This window comes from Microcebus murinus, chromosome 7 (assembly GCF_040939455.1).
Source record: "Microcebus murinus isolate Inina chromosome 7, M.murinus_Inina_mat1.0, whole genome shotgun sequence".
Taxonomy (NCBI): Eukaryota; Metazoa; Chordata; class Mammalia; order Primates; family Cheirogaleidae; genus Microcebus; species Microcebus murinus.
In genome coordinates, this window is record NC_134110.1 from 8,796,557 (window position 1) to 8,823,754 (window position 27,198).

At 37.4% G+C, this 27,198-nt stretch overlaps 1 protein-coding gene across 14 annotated transcripts in view; it reads right to left on the reverse strand.

The window, feature by feature from the left end:
- Positions 1-27,198, reverse strand: part of AKAP13 (A-kinase anchoring protein 13) — a 298,777-nt gene that overhangs the window by 86,170 nt on the left and 185,409 nt on the right. For 13 of the 14 annotated variants that reach the window (XM_076004775.1, XM_076004777.1, XM_012774215.3 and 10 more), the window contains 2 exons: positions 6,266-6,341; positions 469-605 (listed from right to left, as the gene is read on the reverse strand). In XM_076004775.1, the coding sequence (XP_075860890.1) occupies positions 469-605; positions 6,266-6,341 (213 nt within the window). Of the gene's footprint in view, positions 1-468; positions 606-6,265; positions 6,342-19,680; positions 20,088-27,198 lie in introns of those variants that run through there. The other variant, XM_076004781.1, reaches the window with a different exon arrangement.

A 27,198-nucleotide genomic window follows, 5' to 3' on the forward strand; every position in this document is an offset into this window, starting at 1 on the left:
TCCAGGCCTAAACACATTCATCAGAAATGACTCTATGGTTAGTTTATACACATGACATCATATTGTCTGAGCTGCGGTCCCTTCCTGCCCACTGAAAAGTGTTCAATGTCATCTGACTTAATTCATTCTAAAGAAACTTCCATTTCTTTAGACTTTAATATAAACTTCAAAACCTGCCATGATTCTGCAGAAAATAAATTTGCTCAATGCCTTACAGACCCTGGCAACCTGAGGTTTCCTTCTCCAAAAGGTAGTATTTACACTGCCCTGAGAGTGAGTGAAGCCCTATAAGACTAGCTGGACCACAACCTACCAGCAGGAGTTATACACTGAGGGAAACAGTATGCTTGGGGAAGACAATGAGCACAAGAGAAAGGGACAAACAAGGTGGTAAAGGGTTGGGAAGCCCAATCAGGAACAGGAGAGCTGCTGGACAAAATGAAAGGAAGGGGACTTCCCCCCCAATACCTTTGGGAAGATGATGCTGTCCATTTCATCACTGGGTGAGTGAAAGAGGTCAGAATCACTCCCAGATTCTCGTTTAAGTACATCTTGTTTTGAAGCACACTTTCTGTCCACTCCAACATCCAAGAAGTTCCCACATTCTGAAAAAGAAAATTTATTCAACCAATACTTAAAAAGAAAAAGTACTTTCTTTTCATCCCAGCAACTAGCTTTTTAAATCTTTCTCTTTCTTCTCTTCCTTCCTTTTTTCAATATTAAGAAGCTATAAAGAACACAATCAAATTAGTAGCTTTCAGCTCTGCTACGTCAATTCTAAGTTAATATTGTTATTATAGGACAATCATGAGTCTGCATGTTTATCTTTAGAATGATAAAATGATCATTTGGCATCATATTCTACCTATATTTAGGTACCTAAATGGTAATGTTTTCCTTCTGGTAGTTAGGGAATTTTTTTCTTTTGCCATCAAATCTGAAGTCCATTACAAGGAAACTATGTGATTAAGGGTTTGTGGCCAATTTCTGTTTTAAGATTAAAATTCTTTCTGGAAATTTGTCACCTTATCAAGGGGGGGGCATACCTAATAAACACATCAGTGTATTAAACTTATGGGTAATAATAGAAATATAATTTAACTTTTCCTAACTTAAGTAGATCTCACATTAGGGGAATAATGTGCTGAAGCACAAAAATGTATCTTCTAGAATCTGTTTTCAGTTCAATATCTAGAAAGAAGACTCCAGAGAACCAAGGGAGGGGTCTTTGCCAAAACTATTACACTAGTACATTGAGGAATACTGAAACCTTCGTATCTTGAAATTAGCAAGGTATGACCTATTCTTTCCTATTAACTTTGTAAATAAAGGAGACACATGACTTGGCAACAATAGGGTTAAAGAGATTTGGAAATGGTGAAACCAGGCACCCAAAATGTCAATTAGTGAGTAGGTATCAACCTCCTTTCAAGAAGTTTTGAAGGAAAGAGTTGTACATTTCCATTTTAGTAAGCATTTTAATGTGTGACTCGGGCAGACATTTAAGCATACTTTCTCTAATTGGCAGGTGACACTAAGTGATAAGGGGCAGAGTAGAAAACCTGGCTTCCTTGCAGTTTGTGAGAACTCTACCTGGAGGTTTTCACCAAAAGCAAATTCAAGAAGAACTGACAATACAAGGTGAGGGCAAAACAAACAAAAACCCACTAAGTTTTAGGTTCTACAATACATAGTGTACTAGAATCCAAAATAGGGACAGCCTTTCACTATGTGCTATCTGGAACATACCCACAGGGTTGTGGCTTGTTCCTAGATAACATTTAAATCAGAACATTGATAAATAAAAATATGTACAGAGTAATGAAACAGTGAAAACATCTGAGATACACTCAGCTTGCAGAGGAGCATGAAGAAAATCTGCCTAAGGGCGGACTTAGCTCCCCTTTGTGCTGTTCCAGGGGCAAAGCAAAGACCACTGAGTGTAAGCTGCAGACCCGCACTGGGGCAGGGCTTCTGGGTTTGGGCAGCCTCACAGAGCAGTGAGGATCAACATATCAGAAAGGTTGGAGCAGAGACTAAATGACTATGGAAGACACTACAGAAAAGGTATCTACATAGAGAGTGGACTAAATAACTTCTAATGTCTTTTTTGCTTCTTAGATTCTACACTTGGATTATAATTGTGCGTGTGTTGAGAGAAGAAGTTCTTATTTAATTGTTAATAAGCAATTGATAATCAATACATTAGTTGCCCTGGTAGCTTAGAGGAAGAGTCAAGGAAGCAATGCATTGATGTAGGTCATGAATCACTTGTCAATAAAGTCACCTTTTCTATGATAGTTAGGCATCTGGCTAGGTAGCAGGGAGTATCCAAATAAATAGATGTTTAGTGTTTGGGGGGGGTTTACAGTCTTGTGGTGAAATGAACATACTAAGAGATAATTTCAACACAGAATTACAGAAAATATGCCACAAGAAGTGAGGCAGGGCCCATAGATTAATATGAAAATGTTTCAGTTAAAAAAAACGGCCATAGTCCATTCTAGTCTTGATCCAAACTACTTCAGAGTGTGTCAGTTGAATGGGAATAGCCCCGCCTTTAAAAGCTTGTAAATTATGGGCATTCTGGAGGGTTTTTCTTTTTTTCCCCAGATTTCATAAAGTATGCAGTAACTTAGGTGGTATTGGTATGTATGATCTTTCTGTTCCTTCCCCTTTCCCCACTTGGAAAAAATCAAAAACTCCATTCCGTGGCTGAGAGAAAACTAGGGGGCTGGCTGAGTAAAGAAAGGGCTGTCACAGCAACTATGCCGTGCTGTTTGCTGTCCAGCTGGCAGTCTAACAGACCACGTCCAGACTGGAAAACAAACCAGCTCACGATATTCCAATGGAAAATTCATGGAGAAGATCCAGATTCAGCCCTGGTAGGGATACCTCACTCAGAAAATAAATTCAAGCTAGCACTACAGGGACCACAAACCAAGTCTGGGATAAGAAGAGTCTGCTAAGTGAGATAATGTTGACCGCTGGTGTGGGGAGGAGCAAAGAGTATGAAAAAAAGGAATCAGAACGAGAAGGACGGTGAGCCACTAGCCACTATAATACCCGAGAGAGGGCAATCCCTAAAGGCAAAGCTAATCCACACCTTGTGTCACGTGTTGGTAAATTTTCAAAATTCATGAAACCCTTCCTTTCTTCGTACACGCCCCCTTCCTAATGAATAAAGTAGAGCAGCATATCAAAATGTAAATAAGAGCAAAGAGCACTGGTTTGAGAGTCAGACTGATCTGGCTTAAATCTAGGTCTGACTACTTATTAGAAAGCAGACCCCAGACAAGAAGTAATTTAACCCCTCTATGTTTCCATTACACCACCAGTGACATGAGATGATTAGGAACCCCCTAAGAGAGTTGTAGTGACCGTTAGAAATAATTTATACATATAGTAATCAGAACTCTGGTCTTCAGCATGGAGAAAGTGTATTGATAGATGTGCCCTTTTGAAGTTAAGGCTTCATTAATCTTTAATGCATTATTCAGTAAGTATCCAAACGATAGTACTCTGAAGGTGGGCATAGCTGGGGCCAATCCTGTTTTATGACCCATATATATATCTGTCTACAATTTTTGTGCACTGAGCTATTAGCTTTCTAAAAGCTAGCAGAACATATACTTTTAAAGATGCTATCTAGTCATTTGGGTTTAAAAATGACATAAATGCAAACAAACTGTAATTGGGGAATGGTAAAAAAACACACCAGCAGGGCCGGGCGCGGTGGCTCACGCCTATAATCCTAGCACTCTGGGAGGACGAGGCGGGCGGATTGCTTGAGGTCAGGAGTTCGAAACCAACCTGAGCAAGAGCGAGACCCCGTCTCTACTATAAATAGAAAGAAATTAATTGGCCAACTAATATATATAGAAAAAATTAGCTGGGCATGGTGGCACATGCCTGTAGTCCCAGCTACTCCAGAAGCTGAGGCAGGAGGACTGCTTCAGCCCAGGAGTTTGAGGTTGCTGTGAGCCAGGCTGACACCATGGCACTCACTCTAGCCTGGGCAACAAAGCGAGATTCTTGTCTCAAAACAAAACAAAACAAAACAAAAAAAACAAAGCAGCAACACCCATGGGCTTTGTTAAACCATCCTAATCATAATTCTATCTTGTATTCATCCAGTAGCAAAAAGTATATGAACTGAAAAACATATTATTTGGCCTAATGGTATTTGGCCTAATGGTGAGAAAGTGTACATAAAGTAAAAGAAAAAAAACCTGTAAGACAAAGTACCTGGGATTCACAAAAAAACCGCCAAAATTCAAAATGTCAGATGTGAAGTCCAGTAGCATAATCCAGATAATGGATTTTTGTTAAATTGAGGTTTAAAAATAATTACTGAAAAAAGACCACAGAGCTAATGCTTGGGGTTAGGGTGTGGAGGGGGTCTATCTAAGAAATTCAAAGTTATGCCCTGGAGATAATGTTCAAGGGCTCAAAAATCATTTCTCTAAATGACTAAATTAAACTATAATGTCTGGAGATCCTTCCTTCTGATGAATATTCAAACTGTGAGGCAACCTCATTTAACCTTCACTTGGCAGAAATTTTCACCACTTGGGTGGCTGGGAGTAATTATACTTTTAGAAAAAGCCCCAAACAGTTTAAGGAACCAAAACATAGTAAGTGGTATACTTCTAAGTAGAAGATTCTAGGGGGCTGGACGGGGACGTGTCAGCTAAATCTGTTAACATGGTCAATCCTATATGATGTGAAGACCTTACAGACAACTATAGCATAAAATAACCCCCTTTAAAAAAATTATGTTATACATTTATTGTACCACAATAAACAACAAACAAAGAGTATGCTTTGTTTATGGGTCTCTTCCCTCATTTCTCACAGGCAGCAGAGCACGTGTCCTTGGGACAGCCCGGGGACTGCAGCTCAAGCTCCTGGGTTTTTCTTCATTCCTCAAAACTTCACTACAAACAGCACTACAAGAAGACAAGACAAATCCCCAAAGCAGGACACTCTGTGGGACAGACTTCACTCTGAGAAGTCCCAGGTTGAGGGGCCACGTCTGATGAGAGCCTTCTTGCTGTGGGGACTCTCCACAGAGCCCTGAGGCGGCACAGGGCGCCACACGGCCAGCAGGGCTGAGCATGCTAACACGGTCAAAATAACCCTTTAAATCACTCTCAAAAAGTGAGACAGAAATAGAGAAAAACACTTTTCATATTTGTTTTCAATACTTACTTCCTTTGTAGTAAAGTCAGAGAGCCGAGAATTAGCAGGAAACCTCTCTGAAGACAGAGTATTTATACAGTTTGTTTTTAAATTTAACACTACTGCAGGGCACCTACAGCTAAACTGTTTGTAAAAAGACCAGCAAATGAGAAGGACTCAGTAATTTTTAAAGCAGGCTAGTAAAAACTGGGAAGGTAAACACAGGCTTTTTGGGTTAGGCAGACTCAAAAACCCAGAATGAAAACTAGTATTCACTTAGCAGCTGTAGGAACAGGCACAGGGACATCAGTATCACCCACCAAGTCATCGTACAACACGTGAGGCAAGCTAGTGATACTTCACGGATGGGAGATAATGGAGCACACAGACCTTAGAGAGCACTTACATCTCAGAGAGTTAGTGGCTGAAGCTGGGTTAAAAGTTGGGAATCCTAACCAACCACAAGTCACGTGCTGTGTCGTTGACAAGCGAGGTCTTAGGAGCATCTTATCCCCTCTTCTGCTACTGCTAATAACACACAGGCACTTAAGGACTCACTTCCTGACAATACTTAGAAGTGTAATGGCTCTTAACCTTCTACATACAAGAGTAGCCAAAGGAGCTTTTAAAGATTCTGATGCTCATGTCTCACCTCAGCCAATTAAAATTAAATCAGAATCTCTGGGAGTAGGACCCAGGAATCAGTATAATTTTAAAGCTTGCTCACCTCAGAGAATTCCAATGTGCAGCAAAATTGGGAACTACAGGTTTATCCCTTAATAATATATTTATAGCTTTACCAGCTTAAAACAACCTATATCATATATACATATATGTACAGCACAGATACCTTCACAAGTAAGTTAATAAATCACAAATCACATAGGAAATCTGTTACTACTACAATAAAATTAAGGCAACTGCATGTGCTCATCTTCAACTGACAAAGTGCCTACAAACCCAAATCACATACATCCCTTTCTCTGATTTATTGTACAACATGCTAAAGGGCAGGTCTCCAAATAAAATGATCTGTTATTAGAGTGTGGCTCCAGGAAAAGGATGGAAAATCTCTGCTTACCTGGGCTCTGCTTAGAAGCCAAAAGAGATGCTGCATCAGGGCATGGCTCTATTGTACACCAGTTTTCTTGGTTTATCTGAAAGGAAGGGAAAAGAAAGGAAAACACTGAGTTTCAGACACTGAAGTAATATGATTTTACAGTTGCTGAAAGTATATCTACTATACCAACCCACCTATATTTTTCTTTAATATAAGGTGAATAGAATTATGTCAAGAAAAAAACCTTTTTACAATATAAGATGCAATCTGTACTCAATTAAGGTTCTAAAGAGATTATCACAAAAAGCTGGGCATACAAAAGCAATAGGAAAAGATACACAAAGAGGAAGGCCATGGTGCAGGTCAAGGGTGAAATTTTTAAAAAGGACAGAAGAAACTGACCAAATATTAAAATATATATTTGATGTCTTGTTTGCAAATTTAAAAAAATACAAAAATATTTCTTATGTGAGACTTACTGTATACCAGGTATCATGTTAAGAATTCTACATGTCTCTATTTTCCAAAGAAGAAATAGGCTCAGAGGGGTTGCTAATGTAATAAATAGGAGGACTGATATGGGGAGTGCCAAGTCTGTGTGATGCCAAAAAGCAAATATACCTCCCTCACTTAAGATTTTTAAAAATTTAAACCTTTAGTCTTTATTAATTCCCAACCATCTTAACATTATAATAACCCTCTACTTTCATTAAATTTGAAATGATATATAATTTTTAAAATTACCATGGAAGATTTCAACACCCCTCTCTTGGCAATTAATAAAACAAGTAGAAACAAGGATATAGAAAACTTGAAAAACATCAACCACTTTGACTTAACCAACACATAGAACATTCTACTCAATAATAGCAGAATACAAATTCTTTACAAGTGTACATGGAATGTTCCCATTCTGTAGCATAAAACAAACTTCAAAATAATCAAACATTCTGTGGCATAAAATAGGGCTCAAATTTAAGAAGATTAAAACCATAAAAAGTATGCGCACTGATCACAACAATATTAAATCAGAAACCAAAACCCCCAATATATATCTGGAAAAATTCCAAATGTTTAAAATATTAAAAAAAAACAACTTCTAAATAACCCATGAATCAAAGAAGTAATTTATACCATTAAGTGCTATATTACAAAAGAAGAGAGGTCTCAAATCAGTGTGATCTAAATTTTCACCTTAACTAGAAAAAGAAGAGCATATTAACCTAAAGTAAGCAGTATAAAGAAAAGAATAGAAATCGATGAAACAGAAATGAGTAAAACAATAAAATCAAGAAAGTTAGTTCCTTAAAAAGATCAATAATATCAATAAAACTCTAGCTAGACTGATCAAGAACAAAAAAAGTTACAAATTACTGGTATCAGAAATTAAAGTTAGATATCAATATAGATACTACAGACAATGAAAGAAGGAATATTATGAACTTTACTGCAATAAACTCATCCAGTTAGATGAAATGGAAACATTCCATGAAACTATACAAACTATCTAAGTACCAAAATTCACTGAAGAAAACACAGATAAACTGAATAGCCTTATTCTGTTAAGGACATTGAATTCATAGTGTAAGTTTCCTATAAGGAAAACTTCAGGCCCAGATGGCTTCCGTGGTGAATGCCACCAAATATTTAAGGAAGAAATAACAATTCTACACAAACTCTTATAGAAAATGGAAGAGACAATAGTACACAACGTATTTTATGAGCCCTGAATTACTCTGACCAAAACCAAAGAACACAAATGAAAAAATCCTGAACAAAATTTTAGATAAACCTAATTCACCAATATACAAAAAGATTAAATACATCAAGACCAAGTGGATACATCCCAGGAATGTCAAGTTGGTTTAGCAATCATAATATCAATTTATTAACAGACCAAAAAACTGACAAACTAATGACTATCAATAGATGAGAAGAATCTGGCAAAATTCAACATCTATTCATGATAAAACTCTCAGAACACGACAAACAGAAAAGAAATTACTTAACCAGATATAGGTCATCTATAAAAAGAAATCTAGTTAACATCACACTTAATGGTGAAAAACTAAAATGCTTTAGTTTTTCAGGAACCAGATCAGGAAATCAGATCTGGTTCAGGAACCAGAAAAATATGTCCACTCTCATCATTTTTATTTGACATTATTCTGGAGGTCCTAGCCAGTGCAGTAAAGTAGAAAAAGAAATAAAATTTAGATCTATATACAAACAATGAACAACTAGAAATTAAAAGTCAAAGCAATACCATTTACAATGGCATTAAGAAATATAAAATTAAGGACAATTTTAAGAAAATATGAGTAAAAGTTGTACTCTGAAAACCATAAAAGATGGCTGAGAAAAATTAAAGCAGTCTTAAATAAATACAGAGAGAAATAATATCTATAGATCAGAAAATTCAGTATGGTTGTTAAGTTTCCCTAAATTGATCATTACATGATTTCAAGACTTACTATAAAAACTACAGTAACCAAGCCAGTGTGGTATTGGTGTAAAGACAAACATGGATCAATGGAAGAGAAGAGAGAATCTACAAACAGACCCTCACAGATGGGGCCCACTGATTTTGACAAAGATGCCAAGATATTTCAATGGCGGAAAACAGTCTTATGAACAAATGATGCTGTAACAACTTGATATTCACAGGTGAATAAACAAATAAACAAAACTCCCCCTAAATCTCAAGCCTTATATTACACCATCTATATAAAAATGAACTCAGAATAGATTATATAGCTAATTGTTAAAGCTAAAATTATAATATTTCTAAAGAAAATATAGGGGAATATTTTTGTGTGACCTGGAGTTAGGCAAAGATTTCTTAGATACCATACTTTAAAAAAAAAACATGAATAAAACAATAAATCCAACCACATCAATGTTAAAAACTTTTCTTCCTCAAAAGCCATTGTTAGAAAAATGAAAAGGCAAACTACCAGCTGGGAGAAAACAGTTATAAAACACCTGTCTGCTGAAAAATTCCTACTCAGAATGTATAAAAACAAAACAAAACAAAACGCAATAATACAACATGATTTTTTAAATGAGCAAAAGATTTGAATAAACATTTCATAAAAAAGATAAATGAATGGCAAATAAACATAGAATGAGATATTCAACATCATTAACCAACAGGAAAAATGCAAAATGAAATCACCAGGGCATACCAATGCATATTTATTACAACAGTCAAAACTGACAACTGATAATACCAAGTTTTGACAAAGATGAAGAGTAACTGGAACATGGAAATGTTCCTGAAAGAATGTAAAATAGTATAGTCACTTTGGAAAACAGTTTAGTAGTTTCTTATAGTGTCAAACATACACTTACATACAACACAGTATCCCACTCATGGATATTTACCCAAGAAAAATAAAAAGTATGTTCACACAAAGACTTGTACTAGAATTTTCAGAGCAGCATAATTCATGACAGCTCCAAACTAGAAACAGCCCACAGTGCCATCAAATTGTAAATAGACAAAACAAACTGCCAAACTGTAATATGTCTATAAAATGCAACAAACTCACAAGAAGGAATGAACTGCTGATGCAAACTACACGGATGAATCTCAAGAGTATTATGCAAAGTTAAAAAAAAAAAAAAGTCAGACATAAAAGACTACCTACTGGATGGTTCTATCTATGTGATTATTTAGAAAAGGCAAAACTATAGCAACAGAAAACATATTATTGATTAACAGGGACTGAACAACAAGACTGCAAGGGGACAGAAGGGAATTTTTGAACTAACAGAAATGTTTCTATTATGATGGAGTAGTGATTACACTATTTAAACAATTCTCAGAATTCAAACTATAAACTTAAATTGGTGAATTTTACTGCCTGCAAGTTATACCACAATAAAATGGAAAACAAATACATTCCCAAAATAGATGTGTAACATGTAAATTTGTTTTCACAACTCTGAAACACCTTAACATTATAACTCTTCAATCTCATTAAAACTGAAATATTCAGCCGTAATTCTAAATTTTATGAACCGAAGTATCTAAACAAATTATCTAGTTGAATATTTATAATGCTCAAAGACAGAAGCTATGGTTTTATTTAATAACCTCTAAAATATAGTATGTATCTACTAGGAGATTTCTGATCACTTTGGTCAGAAGATACTATGCTATTCTGCGGAAAAAGATCAATAGTTTTACTGAATATGCAAAGTGGGATAAGGCAGACAGCTGGGGACATATGTCAAATTGTAATATGCAAGGCACTAATAGACTCTCTGTACTCTTCTTGTCATTTTAGCTACCTGTGTTAAAGTGAGTTTCACATTCTGCAAAATTAATATGCAGTAAATAATATAAATAAATACTGAAAGAACAAAATCAAAGTTAAATAAAATATCTTTAAGTGAATACACTTATTTCTGAATAACAGGGATGAGAACATATTAGTGTTGGGAAACAATTCTTCATGGGTGTCTCACATTTCTGCAGGTCTCGTGAGCAAAGGCACAGTGATTGTGCTTTTATTCTAGACTATCTTTTTAAGAATGTTTATATGTAAAACAGCCTTGGAAAATAAAGATATTGCTTCTTTCTGAAGCAAAGGGCAGGTATATTTACTGTCTAGTATAATAAAATGTCTCTGTGAAGGGCAAAGGTCACATAGGCATTGCATCCATTATATAAAAATTCAGGTTTCTTAGGGTTGAGGTTTCTCAGCTGTGACAGAGCATCAACCTGGGTCCCTCCCTCCTGCCTCCATGGAGCTTAGGAAATAGGAAGGACCAGTAAGAGGCTGGTGCTCATGCTGTGTGCATGAGCAACTTGGAATAAACTCACCTGCCTCTGACCCCTAGAGTCCCGTGACTTCTGTCAGCATGGGTGCAACTGTGTCAGGATACAAGTTAACTTGTTAGCTTACAAGTAGGGTAAAATCTCAGAGCCATCACAGTTCTTGACAATTAGATTATATAGTGTTAGAAATTTTACACATAGTGGCAGCCAAAAATCTCTTGATATGATTTACACCTCTGGTGAAAAACCCTGATCTGACTGTATTTTTAATTGAGTGGTTATGCTTGAATGATCAAAAAGAGACAACTAATATTCCTTTTTAACTTTTCTGTAGTTTCCCAAATTTTCTTTAATTGGTATATATTTTATTTTTTAAAATTACTTTGATAAACTTTTTATTTTGTAATAACTTCAAGTTGATAGAAAATAGTACAGGGTACTATAATAACGTCAGGCTGCAAAGACAGTACAGAAAGTTCTCGGGCCACCTCTCCCTCCTTCCTCCCCAGTTTCTCCAATGCTAACATTTATGTAACCATGGTACATCTGTCAATACTAAGAAACCAACATTGGTGCGTTACTGTTAACTAAACTCCAGACTTTAATTTGGATTTCACTTGTTTTTCCATTAATGTTCTTTTTCTTTTCCAGGATCCCATCCAGATTGCTACACTGTATTTAGAGTGTGTATTATTTTACATGTTAGTATCTTTATTAAGAAGTAATTCATATACTATAAAACCCCCCCCATTTAAAATATGTAATTCAATGGTACTAGTATATTCACAGAGTTGTGTAAGCATCACTCACCATTTAATTTTAGAACATTTTCACCTCAACCAAAAAAAAAAAAAAACCCACACCCGTAAGTAGTCATGCCCTATCCCCAACTCCTATCCCCTAGTCCCAGACAACCACTAATCTACTTTCTGTCTCTATGGACTGCTTACTCTGGACATTTTATATAAATGGAATTATACATTATTTCATCGTTTGTGACTGGGTTCTTTCACTTAGCAAAATGTTTTCAAGGTTCCCCCCGTTATAGCAAATATCAGTATTTTACTTCTTTTATAGTCAAATAATATTCCTGTATGGATATACCCAAATTTTGTTTATCTGTTCATCAGTTAATGGATATTTGGGCTGGTTTCACTTTCTGGCTGTTATGAATAATGCTGCTATATACATCTGTACACAAGTTTCCATGTGGACATGTGTTCTCACTTGGGCATATACCTAAAAGTGGAACTGCTGGGTTATACATATGATAACTGTATGTTTAACATTCTGAGGAACTGTTAGACTGTTTTCCAAAGTGGCCACACCATGTAATAATTTCTCCACATTCTTGCCAACATTAGTTTTTGGTTTTGTCCTTTTGATTATAGCCAACATAGGTGTGATGTGGGATCTCATCCTGAGTATGTATTTCTTTTAAAATGGAAAATATTTTTTAAGCTATTGTTACTTTCTAGAAAAAGAAGATTTATGAAGATATTATATAATGCTCATCACACTCAGATTTGTTTCCTTTTCTTTATTTAAAAAAAAATGGGTTAAGTACCTTCTGTGTAACAAACATTGTGCCAAGCCTTAAAAGCAGAAGTAGTAAAAGAACTCGTCCTTAAAGAACTCATATTATGTAAGTGAGATAAAAATGTTAGGTCAATAAGCCTCCCACAGCATCTTGCACAGTAGGCACTTTAATGTGTGTTGACTGGGATGATGCATGCTTTATTTAGTTGAGAAGGGAATGACAGTAAACGGAACAGTATAACTGCATACAATATTTCAAGAGCTACATGGATTTCTGGTTGGGTCACATGTTACATACAAAGACACAGAGCCAGAATAATAACTTTTATGCTTATAAAATATATTTTATATGTAAAATATATCTATGTGTGTGTACGTGTGTGTCTACACACACACACACACACACACACACACACTCTACACAGAATAGGGAAGTCAGAGATTGTACACACCAGCCTAGGTAGGAACCAGATAACTTCAGGAGATTAGAGTTTCACAAATTAAGGAAGCAGAAAGCTAAAAGAGGAAGGTATGTCCACAGTACCAACTGATGCAGAGAAATCAAAACAAATAAAAAATAAAAAGTTACTGGATTTGGCATCTGTGAGGTTTCTGGAGACTTTGGAAAGAGCAGATGAGAGCAGAATTAAGATGTAGTCAACTTAAGTTGTAGACAACTCATTATATTTATAGATTCATACTTTAGAGTTTACAAAGTACTGTCATAGATTTGGCCTTTTTACAGCCTTTTGAGAAGGCATGTCGTCATTTTAGAAAGGAGGAAACAGGCTCAGTGAGATTCAGTCATAAAGGGACACATACTATAATATATGACTCCACTTGTATGAGTGAGGTACCTGGAGTAGTCAAATTCAGAGACAGAAAGGGACTAAGAGGAGGGGAAAAAGGGGAGTTAGTGTTTAACAGGTACACAGTTTCAGTCTGGGAAGATGAAAAAGTTCTGGAGAGATAGCTGGTGGTAATGGTCACACAACAATGTGAATGTGCTTACTGCCACTGAACTGTACACCTAAAAATGTTTAAAACGTATGTATATTTTATCACAACCTAAAAAACGAGTGTGCAGCAGTTAGAGATATGCAAGCTAGTTTAGAGAAAAGGAGCCAGGCAGCCTACAGAGTCAGAGTTGGAGCCAGTAATCGGGGCCAGACGCTACCAATCATGGTCAATGAAATTAACCAGAGGACAAACTCCATATGTACCGAGTGTGGAAAGAATGTCAAAACATGTATTGGCATTTTCAACCACATCCTGTATAACAGCAATACCAAGCATATCATATTCATGTATGAAGAATATTGTGTTTACTATATAAGCAAGCTGCTTAAGAGATATAAATTGGATTATGAAACATATCCCCCTCCTGCCCTATTTCAGAATCACCGATGTGGCAGATAAATTTGCCCTAGTCTTGCTTCTTATTCATCAACAACTTCACTGTTTCTTTCTCATTTATACAACCAAGGTAACTTATAGCCACGCTATGTGGCTCGATTTGAAACACTTTTAGAGTGCTGCTTACAGGCCAGATACAATGCCAGGCCCGCAATAGATGCATGACAGCATGTTTAAAACTCATACTGTAGGAAATGAAAAGCTACCAGATATTTCTGATTAGAGGACTTCTTGTTTACATATTAGTCTCTTTTCCAAAATGTGATCTTTAAGACTGAGGTTTTCACACTAATGGATAAACTTGTACCATCAACATGTGTTAGCCAGTTCTGAGTTTGGGCTGCTGACCATCAGGAGAATTAGGAAACAGAATAGGAAGAATCTTCATTGTTGGCACTGCTAATAATTTGAGTTTTAAGAGAATAATGAAGATGATGATTATGAGCGCCTCTATCCAGATTTTGCCTTTATGGAATCCTGGGCTATAAATAAAACATAGGATTGGCAATTTACTGAATGGGTAGGAGAGGGAACAGTTCAAGATGATTCAGAAATTTTCTTTAGCAAGTAGCTCGAAATGTGGAAAACAGATTTTGCCATTTAATATCTACATCTTTTGGAGAGAGAAGGCATCGAAACACACTTTCCAGCTCTGATCACATTATGATTCTTTAGCTAAAAAAACAAACTTAGTCACGGGTTTTCCTTTGTCCTCTGGTATCTCCAAAGGTACTCAACATCCAAAATTCTGGTGAATTATAGTTCATATAGAACATAGGATAATGGAGGTTACCTCAGAAGAAATGCCAGGCCTCTCTGAGTAACTTTTTCGTTCCCACCACGGAGCTTAGCGACCTCTTGTAATTACCTAAACCACACCCACCATGTGTTCCCATCAGTCTGAAAATAGAGCTGTACATATTTTCAGTGGAGAAGGAACTGCTGTTTGTTTCTGGCAGCATTTCTGCTACTGTTTATATTTGAACATCCTAATAATACAACTTATGGTTACACCCAGGCTTCCCAGCCACTGCCGTATTTACTTCCTCTGCAACTGTCTCAGGAGATCCAGGCAGAGTCACAAGGATGAACACAGGAAGCAAAACCCCACCATCCGGATGTGGAAGCCAACACTTGAGTCAAAGTCTTTTCAGGGAATCAGAGGGTATCTGAGTGGATATTTGTGGTTGTCTTCAATCATTAACCTCTTCATTATCTTTTGTTTTGCGGCCATGTGGAAGTCTCTTAAAGCAAGCAAACCTTTAAAGAACGTGTATATCTCTGGAAAATGACACCACAGCTAGAGACAAACTACTCCTCTAGAGCTTTAGCTAATGAGGTCATGTGACCTTCCCAAATAACATGGATGGGGAAGGGACTGTCCTATGTAAATATTGTCACCCAATGTACACAAAACATTGCTGCAAATCTTTTAACCATTCTAAAATTCTGAATTACCAGCTACAAAATATGCTTTCTATAAATTTTCAGTAACATGAAGAATCATGTTACTATTAGCAGAAAGTATTTTTCCAGGTACCCAAAGTTATAAAATTAGTGAAACAGAAATGGCCCTAGCTAAAATCAGCATAAATCAGCAGTTAATCCCAGAATCTGACCATTCTCCTTTTGGTGTGCTAGTTTTATGGTAAGTTTCTTATACTCGCTGTTCTCTAGTAATGTTCACATCATGAGCAGAAGTTGGCTACCAGACTGAGTGAGGTGAAAGCTCTCATCAGTCACCAACTTGTGAACTCAACACTAGCCTTCTAAAGGATGCTGAGAAAAAATGAGCATGTTGGTACCAAAGGGCTCTGCCAACAATTACCATTCTTCCATATCCCATTTTTAGCATATGATTCATAGTTATTAACCACTTATCCTAAGAGCTAGAAGCCATGTATGTATCAGGAAAGGGGAGCCAACGGAATGTCATACACAGAAGAAAAGAAATGTGTATGTGTAGGGGGGACAAACGGATGGGTGACCAAGGAATATTGTCAACTTAGGTTTTATTACTCTAAAAAAATTAGAAAAGAAATACTAATGAGACTTGGGGGATGTTAGGAATTGATGATGGCACACACAAGAGCTGATCTGAGGATGAAGACCACTGTGTCTAGCCTCAGGGAAATCTTCTAAGGAGGTCTTGATGCAGAAGAATTACCATCAAACTAAACTATGCACAACTGACAAAGGAAGAAGAGTACAGAACAAGACAAAGAAAGTGTGGGGACATAAATGACAATTTTGAAGCCAATCTAAAGTGATTTATTAGGATGCCAATGGGAGAGACTGGAGCTGTAAATGTGGAATCAATGTCACAGACTCAGAATCTAAACTTCGTAATTATTGCCATATTTCATCTCTGTGTTCTTATACCACACTTGTAAGTACCTTAAACATCATTTACATAAGATGATGCTTATGAATCCAAACTTAAAAGGTTAACTCATTCAATCAACAAATATTTACTGAGCTTTTAATATGAATTAGAGAAATTGTTCTGAGTATTTAGATATATTAATGAACAAAAGAAAATGACAAATTCCTTAGTATAAAAAAGCAGAGTTCCACAGGTAACAGCAGAATGAGAACGTGTACATAATCACTTGAGAATTCACTTGGTACATATACCAACATAGCTATTTTAACAACACAGAAAATACTGAAATTCCAAATAATTTTGTTGAATACTTCTGAATGTTTTATAAAAGAAAAAAGGAACCAAAAGCATTGTAGAGAAAATCTGCTAAAAATTGTGTGACAGACCCAACTTATATGCCATCATGTGCCTGTCCAAAGTGTTACAGAAGGAATTCCTGCACTGGGAAAGAAGTGACCAAGATAACTTCTAAGACTTCTTCTAATATGAAAAGCCTATGTAAAAAAAGAAAACATACGTATACAGAAATAAAAGTTGATATACATACTCATCTAGTAGAAGGAAATGGTCAACTCAAAGAGGAGGCCTAAGATAGCAAGAAAAAACATGGACTTTGAAACCAGCCCAACCTGGGGTTGCATTCTATTATGGATTACATAGGAGGCATTGGGAAAACTGCTGTCTATTCAGATGTTTTCCCATATGCAAAAAGAGACAAAGAGGGGGAATGTGCTCATTTAATGCCTGTTTCTTATATCATTCACTTCTTCCCCCTTCAGACCACAAAAGCCCCTTATCATGCCTGGACTATCACAATGGCGGCCTAATGGATTCCCACACTTCCAGAACTCTCTCTCCAAAGCACAAACAGAATTAAGGAATCCTCCCCTTGGCTGTCAAGGCACTGCTTCTCCAGGTCCCAGCTCTGGCTCCAGCCTTCCCATAATATTCCCCCAATACTCCCCGTGTGCTACTCAGTATGCTCCTGTCCATCACAATGGCCCTGCAGGTTTCTTCCTTCCTCAGGGTCTCCGTATTTGCTGTTCATTCTTTCTAGAACACTTTCCCTTGGCATAAGCTGGTGTCTTTTTATCCTCTGGAAATAGCTTTTTAAGTGTTTATACCTCCCAAAGGCCCTCTATCATAAGACCATTCTATCTGAAACAAGTCTGCCCATTATTCCCTATATAATGCCCCAATCATTTCTGTCAAATCACTTAAAACAGTCTGTACTTACTTATTTCTCTACTGTCTGTCTTTAAGCAGTAATGGGATAGAGACTGTACCTCTTAGACATTATGCCTGGCATGAAACAGGTATTTAGGGTTTTTTTCATATACTTTCAATGTTATTGACGTACTCATATACTTTCAGTGTTATTAAGGACAATGTTATTGTCTTCTTATCTATCTCCAAAGCATAGAAACTAGCACCAAATGTCCCTGTTTCATTCCAAACTAGAAACAGGGTGTTTTCAGGACTCCTAATGTTTATTTATTTGTAATAAATGACTATTTTCTGAGAAGTGAAGTTTTCTATACTTAAAATGTTCATTTATTGGGCAGTATGAAACAAAAGAATGCAAACACCTTTATTAGCTGTGGCCTTGTGGGGAAAAAAAGTCACATCTTTGTCACTCAAGTGCTTCATATTCCATACCATTCATGGCTCAACAAAACCCCCAAGCTATTCAGTTGAAAATGGGGTAAAAAGTCACTGCCAATCAGTCTCAAATGAGGTGACATATATGGGCGTGCTTTGTGAAGACTGTGAAATAGCAACTATAAGGCCAATAAGTCTGAACCAACTTAGTTCCACGTTCTCATCAAGGCTTTCACGCCCAGCCAGAGTGTAAAATATGACTGCTGTAGCATTATTTTGAATTTACAATATTCCTTGTGATACTTAAGACTGACCTTTTCTTTCGCATCACCCCTTTTTCCTGATCCATAAAATCAAGGCATCATGCAAATAAAAATCTTTTTAAAATAGGCTCTCCTAATACATTATATGATATGAGGACAAAAAACTTAAAAGGTATCATTATGATTTTATAGAGGAAATCACATTAGAAACCACAATGAATTAAATCTTGGAACAAGTTCAAAACACCAAGTTACCAATGGCTGCCAGCCTAGGCCCACCAAGTCAAGCCATCACCTGATAGTGATTATGGAGGGACAATGACAATACTCCACAGGTTACAACTCCTTTACCTGGTGCCTCACCCAACAAGGTTATTTCACTGGCCTCTGTGTCTAGCCTCCTGAGCCATTTCTTAGCCTTACTCAACCAAAGAAAGAAATTAGGGAGTCTAAAGTAATAAATGGAATTGATAAATCAATAAAATAGCTCCACTATTTCCTTGACGAGGACAATATATTACACCTTTGCCTAAAATTACCCACCTTCATGCCCCCTCAAAAATTCAGATATTGAGGTTCTTTTGTTATCTGTGAAACACTTGGTTGGCTTCCAATTTTCCCCGCTTTTGCTGGAAAATCGCTAAACTTCCAAAAAGTGCTCCCTGAGTCGTCCAACATTCCCAGACTCCCATCTTACTGGCTGGGGGAGTCCTTACTAATTTTAGATTCAAGGATGCCTTCTGTGAACAATTAGCTATCCAGAGTCTCCGCCCCCATCCTGCTTAGACACCCAACATCGCTAATGCTGGGAAAACAAACAAATACAGCTATCAACAGAGTCAGAAGCTACATCTGAACAGCAGTCAAAACAAGCTCAAAAGTTAGCTTCGTCACCCTAATAAATAGGTTGGAGCCCCTTCCAAAAGAAATAAATGTTGTCTACCTTTCCCCTGAAGAATTCAGAGTGAGACAGACAGTAGCAGAACAACAGAAAGACAAGACTCAAACAAAAGACAGAAAGACTAAGAGGCAAAAAGAGAGACTGAGAGAGAAAGAGACCCAGACAGATGGGGGTGGGACCCATAGGTATGGCAGGCAGGACAGACATAGACACCTCAGAAAAGAGAAACTCTGAAGGTGAATTTCTCCCTCTGTCATTTTCTAGAGTATGAAGTTCTCCCAAGCATGAGAATCCATTTTAAAGCACATAAAATTACATTTCAACAGTAAGTAGTTCAATGCTGATTCCCAAGCACCCATCGTTTCTGTTCAGACACTCCTTTAACAACCTCATAATCATCCCTTACTCTACTACCCTCCACTGTGTGCCCAGATTTCTCAGCCTCTCTTCAAATACAGGAGGGCCAAGGACATTGCTCCTGGATTCAAAGAAAGAAAACAGCCCGCAGAGCTTCCGAATGCACAAGGTGTGCCCCCCTACCTTCAGCAACACCACATCCACAGTCCTGTCCACCTTGGAGATGTCACACAGGCTGTAGCGCCTCTTGTGCCGTTCATACATTTTGCCAAAATGCAGAAGAGAAAAGACAAAATGCAGGAAGAATATCCACTGTTAACCTGGGGACCAGTGCGCTCCCCCAAGTCCAGAGTTCCAAATTTCTCACGGTGAGCTGGAGATCTCTGCCTTCCAGACTCCTCTCAATGTAAAACCCTCAAAGGGTCAAAAAAATGAAATGAAAAGAAACCAAGTAGAATCCAATTCCTTGAACTGATTGAGAACTTTCTGGCAACTTCAGATGGCAGGAATGATGAATTTAGAATTCATAATATAAACCATAAATGCCTCCGGATGCTATACTTTGTGTAGGTCTTGACTGAAAGAGAAGCACACACCGTTTCCATCTCTGGCGACAACTCCAGTAAAAAAATTAAGAATGAACTGGCTGAGCATAATGGCCGACACACGTGGGGAAAAAACCCGAGCAGGCAATAAAAATCCAGTATGTGCTTTGTCAGGAAGAGAGAAAAAGAAAAAGGGGAAAAAACGGGATGGAAAAATAAAAAGGGGAAGACAACCCTATTTCAAAGGGATAATATGAAAAAATTCATTAAATTCTGTTCTTGCTTAAAACTAAAACAAAGACAAAACTAACTTTTCCTTCAAGGAAAAAAAAAGTAGAAGCTGGGAGATGCTTTTCAAAGTAGAAAGTCTTTAGAGTCTGTCTCTGCTCACCAGGCAGTAGGGCTTGGTTGTGATTTCAGTTGAAAATCTAAGGACAGCAGAGGAAAGGGGGGGGGGGGGCGGAAAGACAGACCACTCCTCCCCCTCTCCTCCCTCCCTCTGAGCCAGCCCTTCCCTGCCCCAGCCTCCTCCCTGATTTTTCCTTCTCTCTGGAGAACGTCACTACTTGCCCTTTTAGCTCAGCACCCCGCGGCCTTGGAGGTTTGAAAACCCAATTGCAGTGGTGGGAACATGATTCATCTGCAGACCAAGAAGAGAAAAACAAGGCTTCCTTTTCCAACAGGCTTCTTCCTCCTCCCACTCCCACCACCCCTATGAAAAAGGCTCTGTCAGACATTGCAAGATGCAGCTCAGCCCTTTGATGTCAGAGTGATATGCTAATAAAGGAAAGGGGTGCCATTCTAAACACAAGCTTGTACAACAGACTATGTATTCCACGAAGTACAGAAAATTAAAACTACCCAAAACATACACTGTATCTCCTTGCCAAATGCAAACCAATGATTTAATATGAGAAAAATGTTAGCCAAATACTGCACAGTTATGTCTCTCTAGGATCCAGAAGTGAGTGGCTACAAAAGTGTCTGACAAGGGTTAAAAATCACCAAGAGTTAAGCTTTGAGGGGGAAGGATGAAGGAGCTTTAAAGAAAATTAATGAGAAAAGGAGTAGAACGAACGGATACGTATGTCTTAATTTTTTTTTGTGACTAGTAAGAAGAGCTGCCTGGCTGGGATCTCCTCCTTCAATGTTTTCATTCACATTAACTGGGCCTTGTATGCGGCTCTGTTAATTCATTTGCCAGTTTTCTTACTATTCCAGACCCTTCTAACCCCCACTCTATCTAACATTCTCAGGGGCAGACCTATTTCAGAATGCATTCTCTCACTTCAGACATTCTCTCTTGGATCATAAACTATTTGGAAGGGAAGAGGAGGAGGAACTGAGGGAAGCAAAAAGCAGAAAGAAATGGAGAAAGAAAAAGGAAAAAAACAAGAAGGATTTTCGCTTTCTAGGAGCTGCTGACATTATCCTGCAGTTGGCCAGAGCAGTCCTTAGCTAGACGTGGAGAGTGTGAAAGCAGGGGTTCAAATACCACAACAGAAAGGAAGAAAAGAGATTTAATACCTAAATTGCTGTCAATATTTAGGCGGAAGGTTTTTCAGGAGCTATAAAAGGGGCACAGAAGTTGTGATGAGTCACCATTTCCTCAGGTCAGGCATTCAAATTGCTAACCAGCTTAAATGAGAGAAATACAGCAAACCCTGCTCAGAAAGCAAGCATGTTTTTCATCTATTTATCAATACATCACAGCTACAGCCACAACCAACTCCAAGCCTTTACACCCCCATCTCTCTCCAGTTGATTCCATGCTCGAAGGTGGACAACTCCTGCCCTCCCCAAGTCCCTAGTGAGCCTTGGCTCCATAATGTTACAACACGTACAGTGAGACAGATGTTGTTTTCCGTTAGAGATGATGCTAAAAAACAGTAGAAACAAGACGATTAGTGAGAGATTTAAAAGTTATAAATAAAATTCTTGCTTAGGCTTACCAAAATCATAGGAACCTGGCCAGGGATTTATAAATATTTTCAAACTATGTGGTAGAGAGCAGCAATTGAAAGATCCTTTAGACATTAGCATATAGAAAAACTGATTGTTTATTATCTTTTCCGTATCAATTTTCACCAAACTATAATTCAGAACCTTCCTTTTCCCCATAAGAATACAAAGCTGCCTCCCCTCTGTCCTCAACATGGTTTATTCCTCACTGCCACTCCCTTCTGTTTTAATTAGAATCAAATGTTTCCTGCTTCCAAGGTTCCCAGGCATCTATCTCTCCAGGGATCAGAGATGCTTTAATCACCACAAAACCTCTCTACCCCAACCCTGTCTAACTAGTAACTTAAATACAGATAATCTGCATCGATTTAACAGATATTTTGTACCTTGCAGTAGAGGCAAACAAAAGAAATAAATAACAAGTTCTTTGTCATCAGGAAGTTTATACAATTAAGAGAGAAATCTGTTTCAAAATAATATAACAACAACCCAGATTACGGTTTGAGATATACAGATTAATCTTTTTATTTCTGGCTATCTGCAGGCTTTGTGCTACAGGCTAAAAATCTAGGTTTCCTCCTCTTCCTTGCGTATTCTGATCCTCCTTCAAGAACAAAATGCTCTGGGTGAAAAACAAAGAGTCTGTTCTGCTTTCCCCTTTGCTTCTACTCAGCACTCCCCAACAGAAGACAGAATCTGTAGTTCTTGTGCTTTTGCAGCTGATGTGACAATTCCAAGTTTTTATCAAAAACATCTGGAACCACTGAACAGTTATTCTGTTACGATTTTGAAACACAGCAACCAATCATTTCATATCTAAACCAGAGCCCAGAGTTACAAATTTAAAGGAGGCTTTGAGTATATTTCTGTCCTTTGTTTTTGGGAACTTGTAGCAATATTAATAATAATATCTCCCTTCTCTCTGCCACCTCTATCCCGCCCTCTATCCACAACAAGGGGGCCCAGATTCTTCAAGAGAACAACCAGTGCTTTTAGTCCGTCTCCTGCCACAGGCCCAATATACATTCTTAAAAAGTTCAGAAAATGAAGTATAAAAATGTTTTATACATTTTGATTTAGCTATATAGCATTTTCTGTTTGTGAATTAAATTTTCTCTTGATTTACTTAATTACAAGCTCTAACACACACCTTTCCCAAATTAAGCATTCTTATGGGTCAACACTGTCTGGCTGCTTTAGTTCCAGTTAGGGCAGAAGCCTGTCACAAGTCCCACAGCAAAGTTTCTGAATTAGGACACCACCTAGTGGGTATGCTGAAGACCCACATAGAACACCAAAGGCTAGGAAGTACTGGGGTGCTAGCACGGATGGAGGTGGGAGGGGGTGGCAGGAGTCCTCTGCTACTAAGTATTCTCCCCGAAACCCCCAAGGGAACATAACATAGCAGCATGTGACTGGACACTGGTTTAACAATCCACCAATGATCAATTTAGTCTCTGCAGAGAATGTAAGGTACTTAAGTGAAAACCAAGGGCTCTTTCTTTCCCTAGGTGTGCTACTCTCTCACTGAGCAACTTGGGATATGTTAGTTTGACTCTCTGGGCCTAGATTTCCAGAGTGGAGAAATGAGAGGGATTCAACACTAGACTGTATCCGAAGTTCCTGCTTGCTCTAATATTATATACTGTCAGTCTGAGACTAAGAAATCTTTATCACTTGCCATACAGCTCATAGAATGTGGGTGGTTTCAGAGGAGAAAGAAAAGGGAATTTGAGACATTCTCTCGAAACTCATTGTAGAAAACATAGTTGTGCAATAATAATGTTTTCTATTTTCCACCTCCACTCTTCACATGAAATGAGAAGGAAAGGTTTACCACAGTCAACAATTTTCATTAATCTTTGATTTCATAAGCTTAAAAATAGCAAGTCATCCAGAGTTTCACATCTGTCGATGGCAAAATTTACCAGAATATAGTTAAAAAATGTGGCCTCGACTCGAGCAATTCCTGTCTGCTTAAAATAACAGACTGCTTCTAATAAGATGTATGGGTATTTGAGAGGCGAAGAAGAAAACTATTTATAATGGCTGCAAAGGCACTGTCTCCATCTGGGATTTCATTTTTAATTTGCACTTAGGTGTTTGAGCACTGTCAGCCCAGGAGAGGGAGGCCTGCTGTTCCCCCCAGCATTCACTGGCACAGATGTGAAGGTTCCATGAAGGTAAAAGGGTAAAGGAAAAGGGGCGGCCCAGAGGGCCTTCCACCAGCAATTCTTTTCAAATGAGTGGAAAGCAGTAGCCAACAGCTCCTTTCCTTCATTAACCCCTTACTGTCTTTGCAAGAAGAAACCTTAAGACAGTTTCCCTGGTGGCAACAAACTGACAATAGCAACAGTTAAAAATAACAACAAATTAATATGGAAAATATAAGGAAAAACAGTCTCTTCACAAACTCAGGCTCCTTATAGGAAATGAGTCTCATGGAACAAGCACTCAAATGTTAAATTTTACTGAAATTACCAACAGCTTTGTGAAATAAAAGGAGGAAGGAGAGAAGAAAGGGAAATGGCAGAATCGCAATTTCAGTTGGACAAATAGGACAGTTTGTTCTCTAGGACAGGTCCTCTGGAGCAAGATTTATCAGTAACAACAATGTTTATTGAATGCCCCCTGTTTGCCAGATGGTTCCACGTGTAGAATTTTATTTATTCCTCATAAAAAGCTACACGGTGAATTTTACTGTCTACTTTACAGAGGAGAAAAAGCGGCACTCAGAATTTACATCAGTTTTATAAGTTACATAGCTATTAAAATGAGTCTGCATTACACTGAGTCTGTGTATCTTTCTTTCCACAACATATCTCATTTTGCCACTTGAGAAAGCCTCCAAATTAAAAGAAATGAAACCATAGTGGATAACACATAAGTTAAACTTTGAAGAAAAAAAAAATTCATTACTCATCATCAATATTCTTAACTTTGATGTTATATAAATGCCAAAGGGCAGAAAAAGATTTTTTAAAGATAAAAATGCCAAATGATTCCTAATTTGGGGAAGTACAGGTAGAAAGTGTATCATTACATTAAACTGACTCAATTTCTCTGCCAACAATTTAATACTTAACATTCCAGTTTTTAAAAAAGTTTCTCACTATAGTAATATTTTACAAAAATCAGAATGAACACATCAAATACACAGATCTCTGGAGAGTGATAACTGGTATCCAGGTCTTCTGTAAAATGGATAGGTACACTGATCCCAGTTTGTCTCTTCGGAACAAACATCAGTTATTTCTTACGGCAGCATTTCAAACATCTGAAGATGCCCATCATAACTCACCACCCACCTCCCACTGGCAAAAGGGCACCTGAGCACTCCCTACTCAATGTCCTCATGATACAAATGCCCAAACAAAATCCTCTGAAATGGTGTACACTGGCACGATTAAGATCACAGTGGCTTTAACACAAATACACCACTAGAAGGATGAATTTATGGTGAAATAAGCTCACTTCCATATTTTTTCCAGTTTGATTTATAGTATCAGTTCTCCCCTGTGCTATAATTCTTATTTAAATCTTTATTTTAAAACCCACTTTCATATATTTCTGTGCTAACGTCTCTCATTTGTTTAGAGTTACCATTTTAGCCTAAAAAGAGAATCCTGAATCTAAATTCTGTCACTGAGGTATCAGCTGTTCCTCCAACCTCTGTGTGATTTATAAACCAGAAGAGCAAAGCTGACCATGGAAACCAGAGATAAGCCACTGAAAGCCTCCCCTCCAAGGACATGCATCCATCAATCAGCACTCCCAATAAAATGCTGTCCATCAGCTACAAAGCCAACTGAAGCCTGAGTCACATTTCTCCATCTTTTGTACAATATAGAACAATTAGTAAAATCTGTTGCTCAAATTAACACATGCTAGATCTATTTGACCTAATAACCCTATTAAAAAGGGAAATGAGATACTACTCATGCAGTATATTGTTTGATGACCATTTCTCTATGTGGTCTATTTGAAACCAGACCCCAAAGACAGTCATATCTGATCAAATATAAGCCATATTTAGTGTTATTTTTTAATCTTTCAGCAACATTCCTGTTTAGCATGATCACAAGAGCATCACATAAGACAGTCCATTACAGACAAAAACAAAACAAAAGCTAATTTTTTTCCTTCATAATGGTACAATCATACAAGAATTTCTTCTCACATGTGGAAATCTTACAGCTTCATGAAGCTTGTAAAGTGCAAACTGTTGAGTAAAATTACTATAAATAATAGTAGCCCTTCCTTTTCTAAAGGCATTAATGGTGAGAAGGATACCTCTTTCACAGTTCCTTATCTTAAACATGCTAACTATACCAACAAATAGTCAATTCAAATAATTCACACCCCTTTGCTATTTTTCACACCCAAATAGTATGTATTTATTGTATATTGTATATGTACCCAAATAGTATATATATTTATAAATGCAAAAAGCATAGGAGATTCAGACAAAATTTTTGGTAAAAAATTCTATTTCAGATGATAACCTACATCTTGAAAAATATTTTTTTTACTTATCACTTAATTTTTAAACAGCTCTACTGAAGTATGATTTACATAATAAACCGTGCATATTTAAAGTATGCTAAATATTTTATAAACATTTAATTTTTAAAATTGCATTTCCAAATTTTCCTAAAGAACGTGCCTTTAAAATACATTAGCATCTTTAAAACCTGGAGTGCAAGAACACTAAACATGGCAAATTGAGTAACAGTTTAAACCACCAAGAAATTTCACACAGAAAATTCATAATATTGTTGTGACTGTATATTACAACTCTGTATGTCACTATCTTAAATCTTCAACAAATATTTATTGAACATCTGTGCTTGGCATTGAGGATATAGCAATGAAAAGAACGGACATTAGAAAATTACAATCGTGTGTGAGAAATGTTAGAGGAATCATAGGGTGCTACAAGAACATTTTGCCTGAAGATGTAGCATACTCTAATGGCCAGCCAAGGCCTCCTGAGCAGGAATTATAATACATGTATAGTGATGCAGGGAGGCAGAAGAAAAAGAGCTAGAGAAAGACTGATTTGGTGAATCGGTCCAGGCAGAAGACTGCTCAGGCCAGGGGGAAGAGCACAGTGGCAAAGGATGAGACCCAAGGAGTAGAAAGAGCCCAGTTCCAGGGGAACAGGTAACTTATGATCAGAAGTCTACGTCAC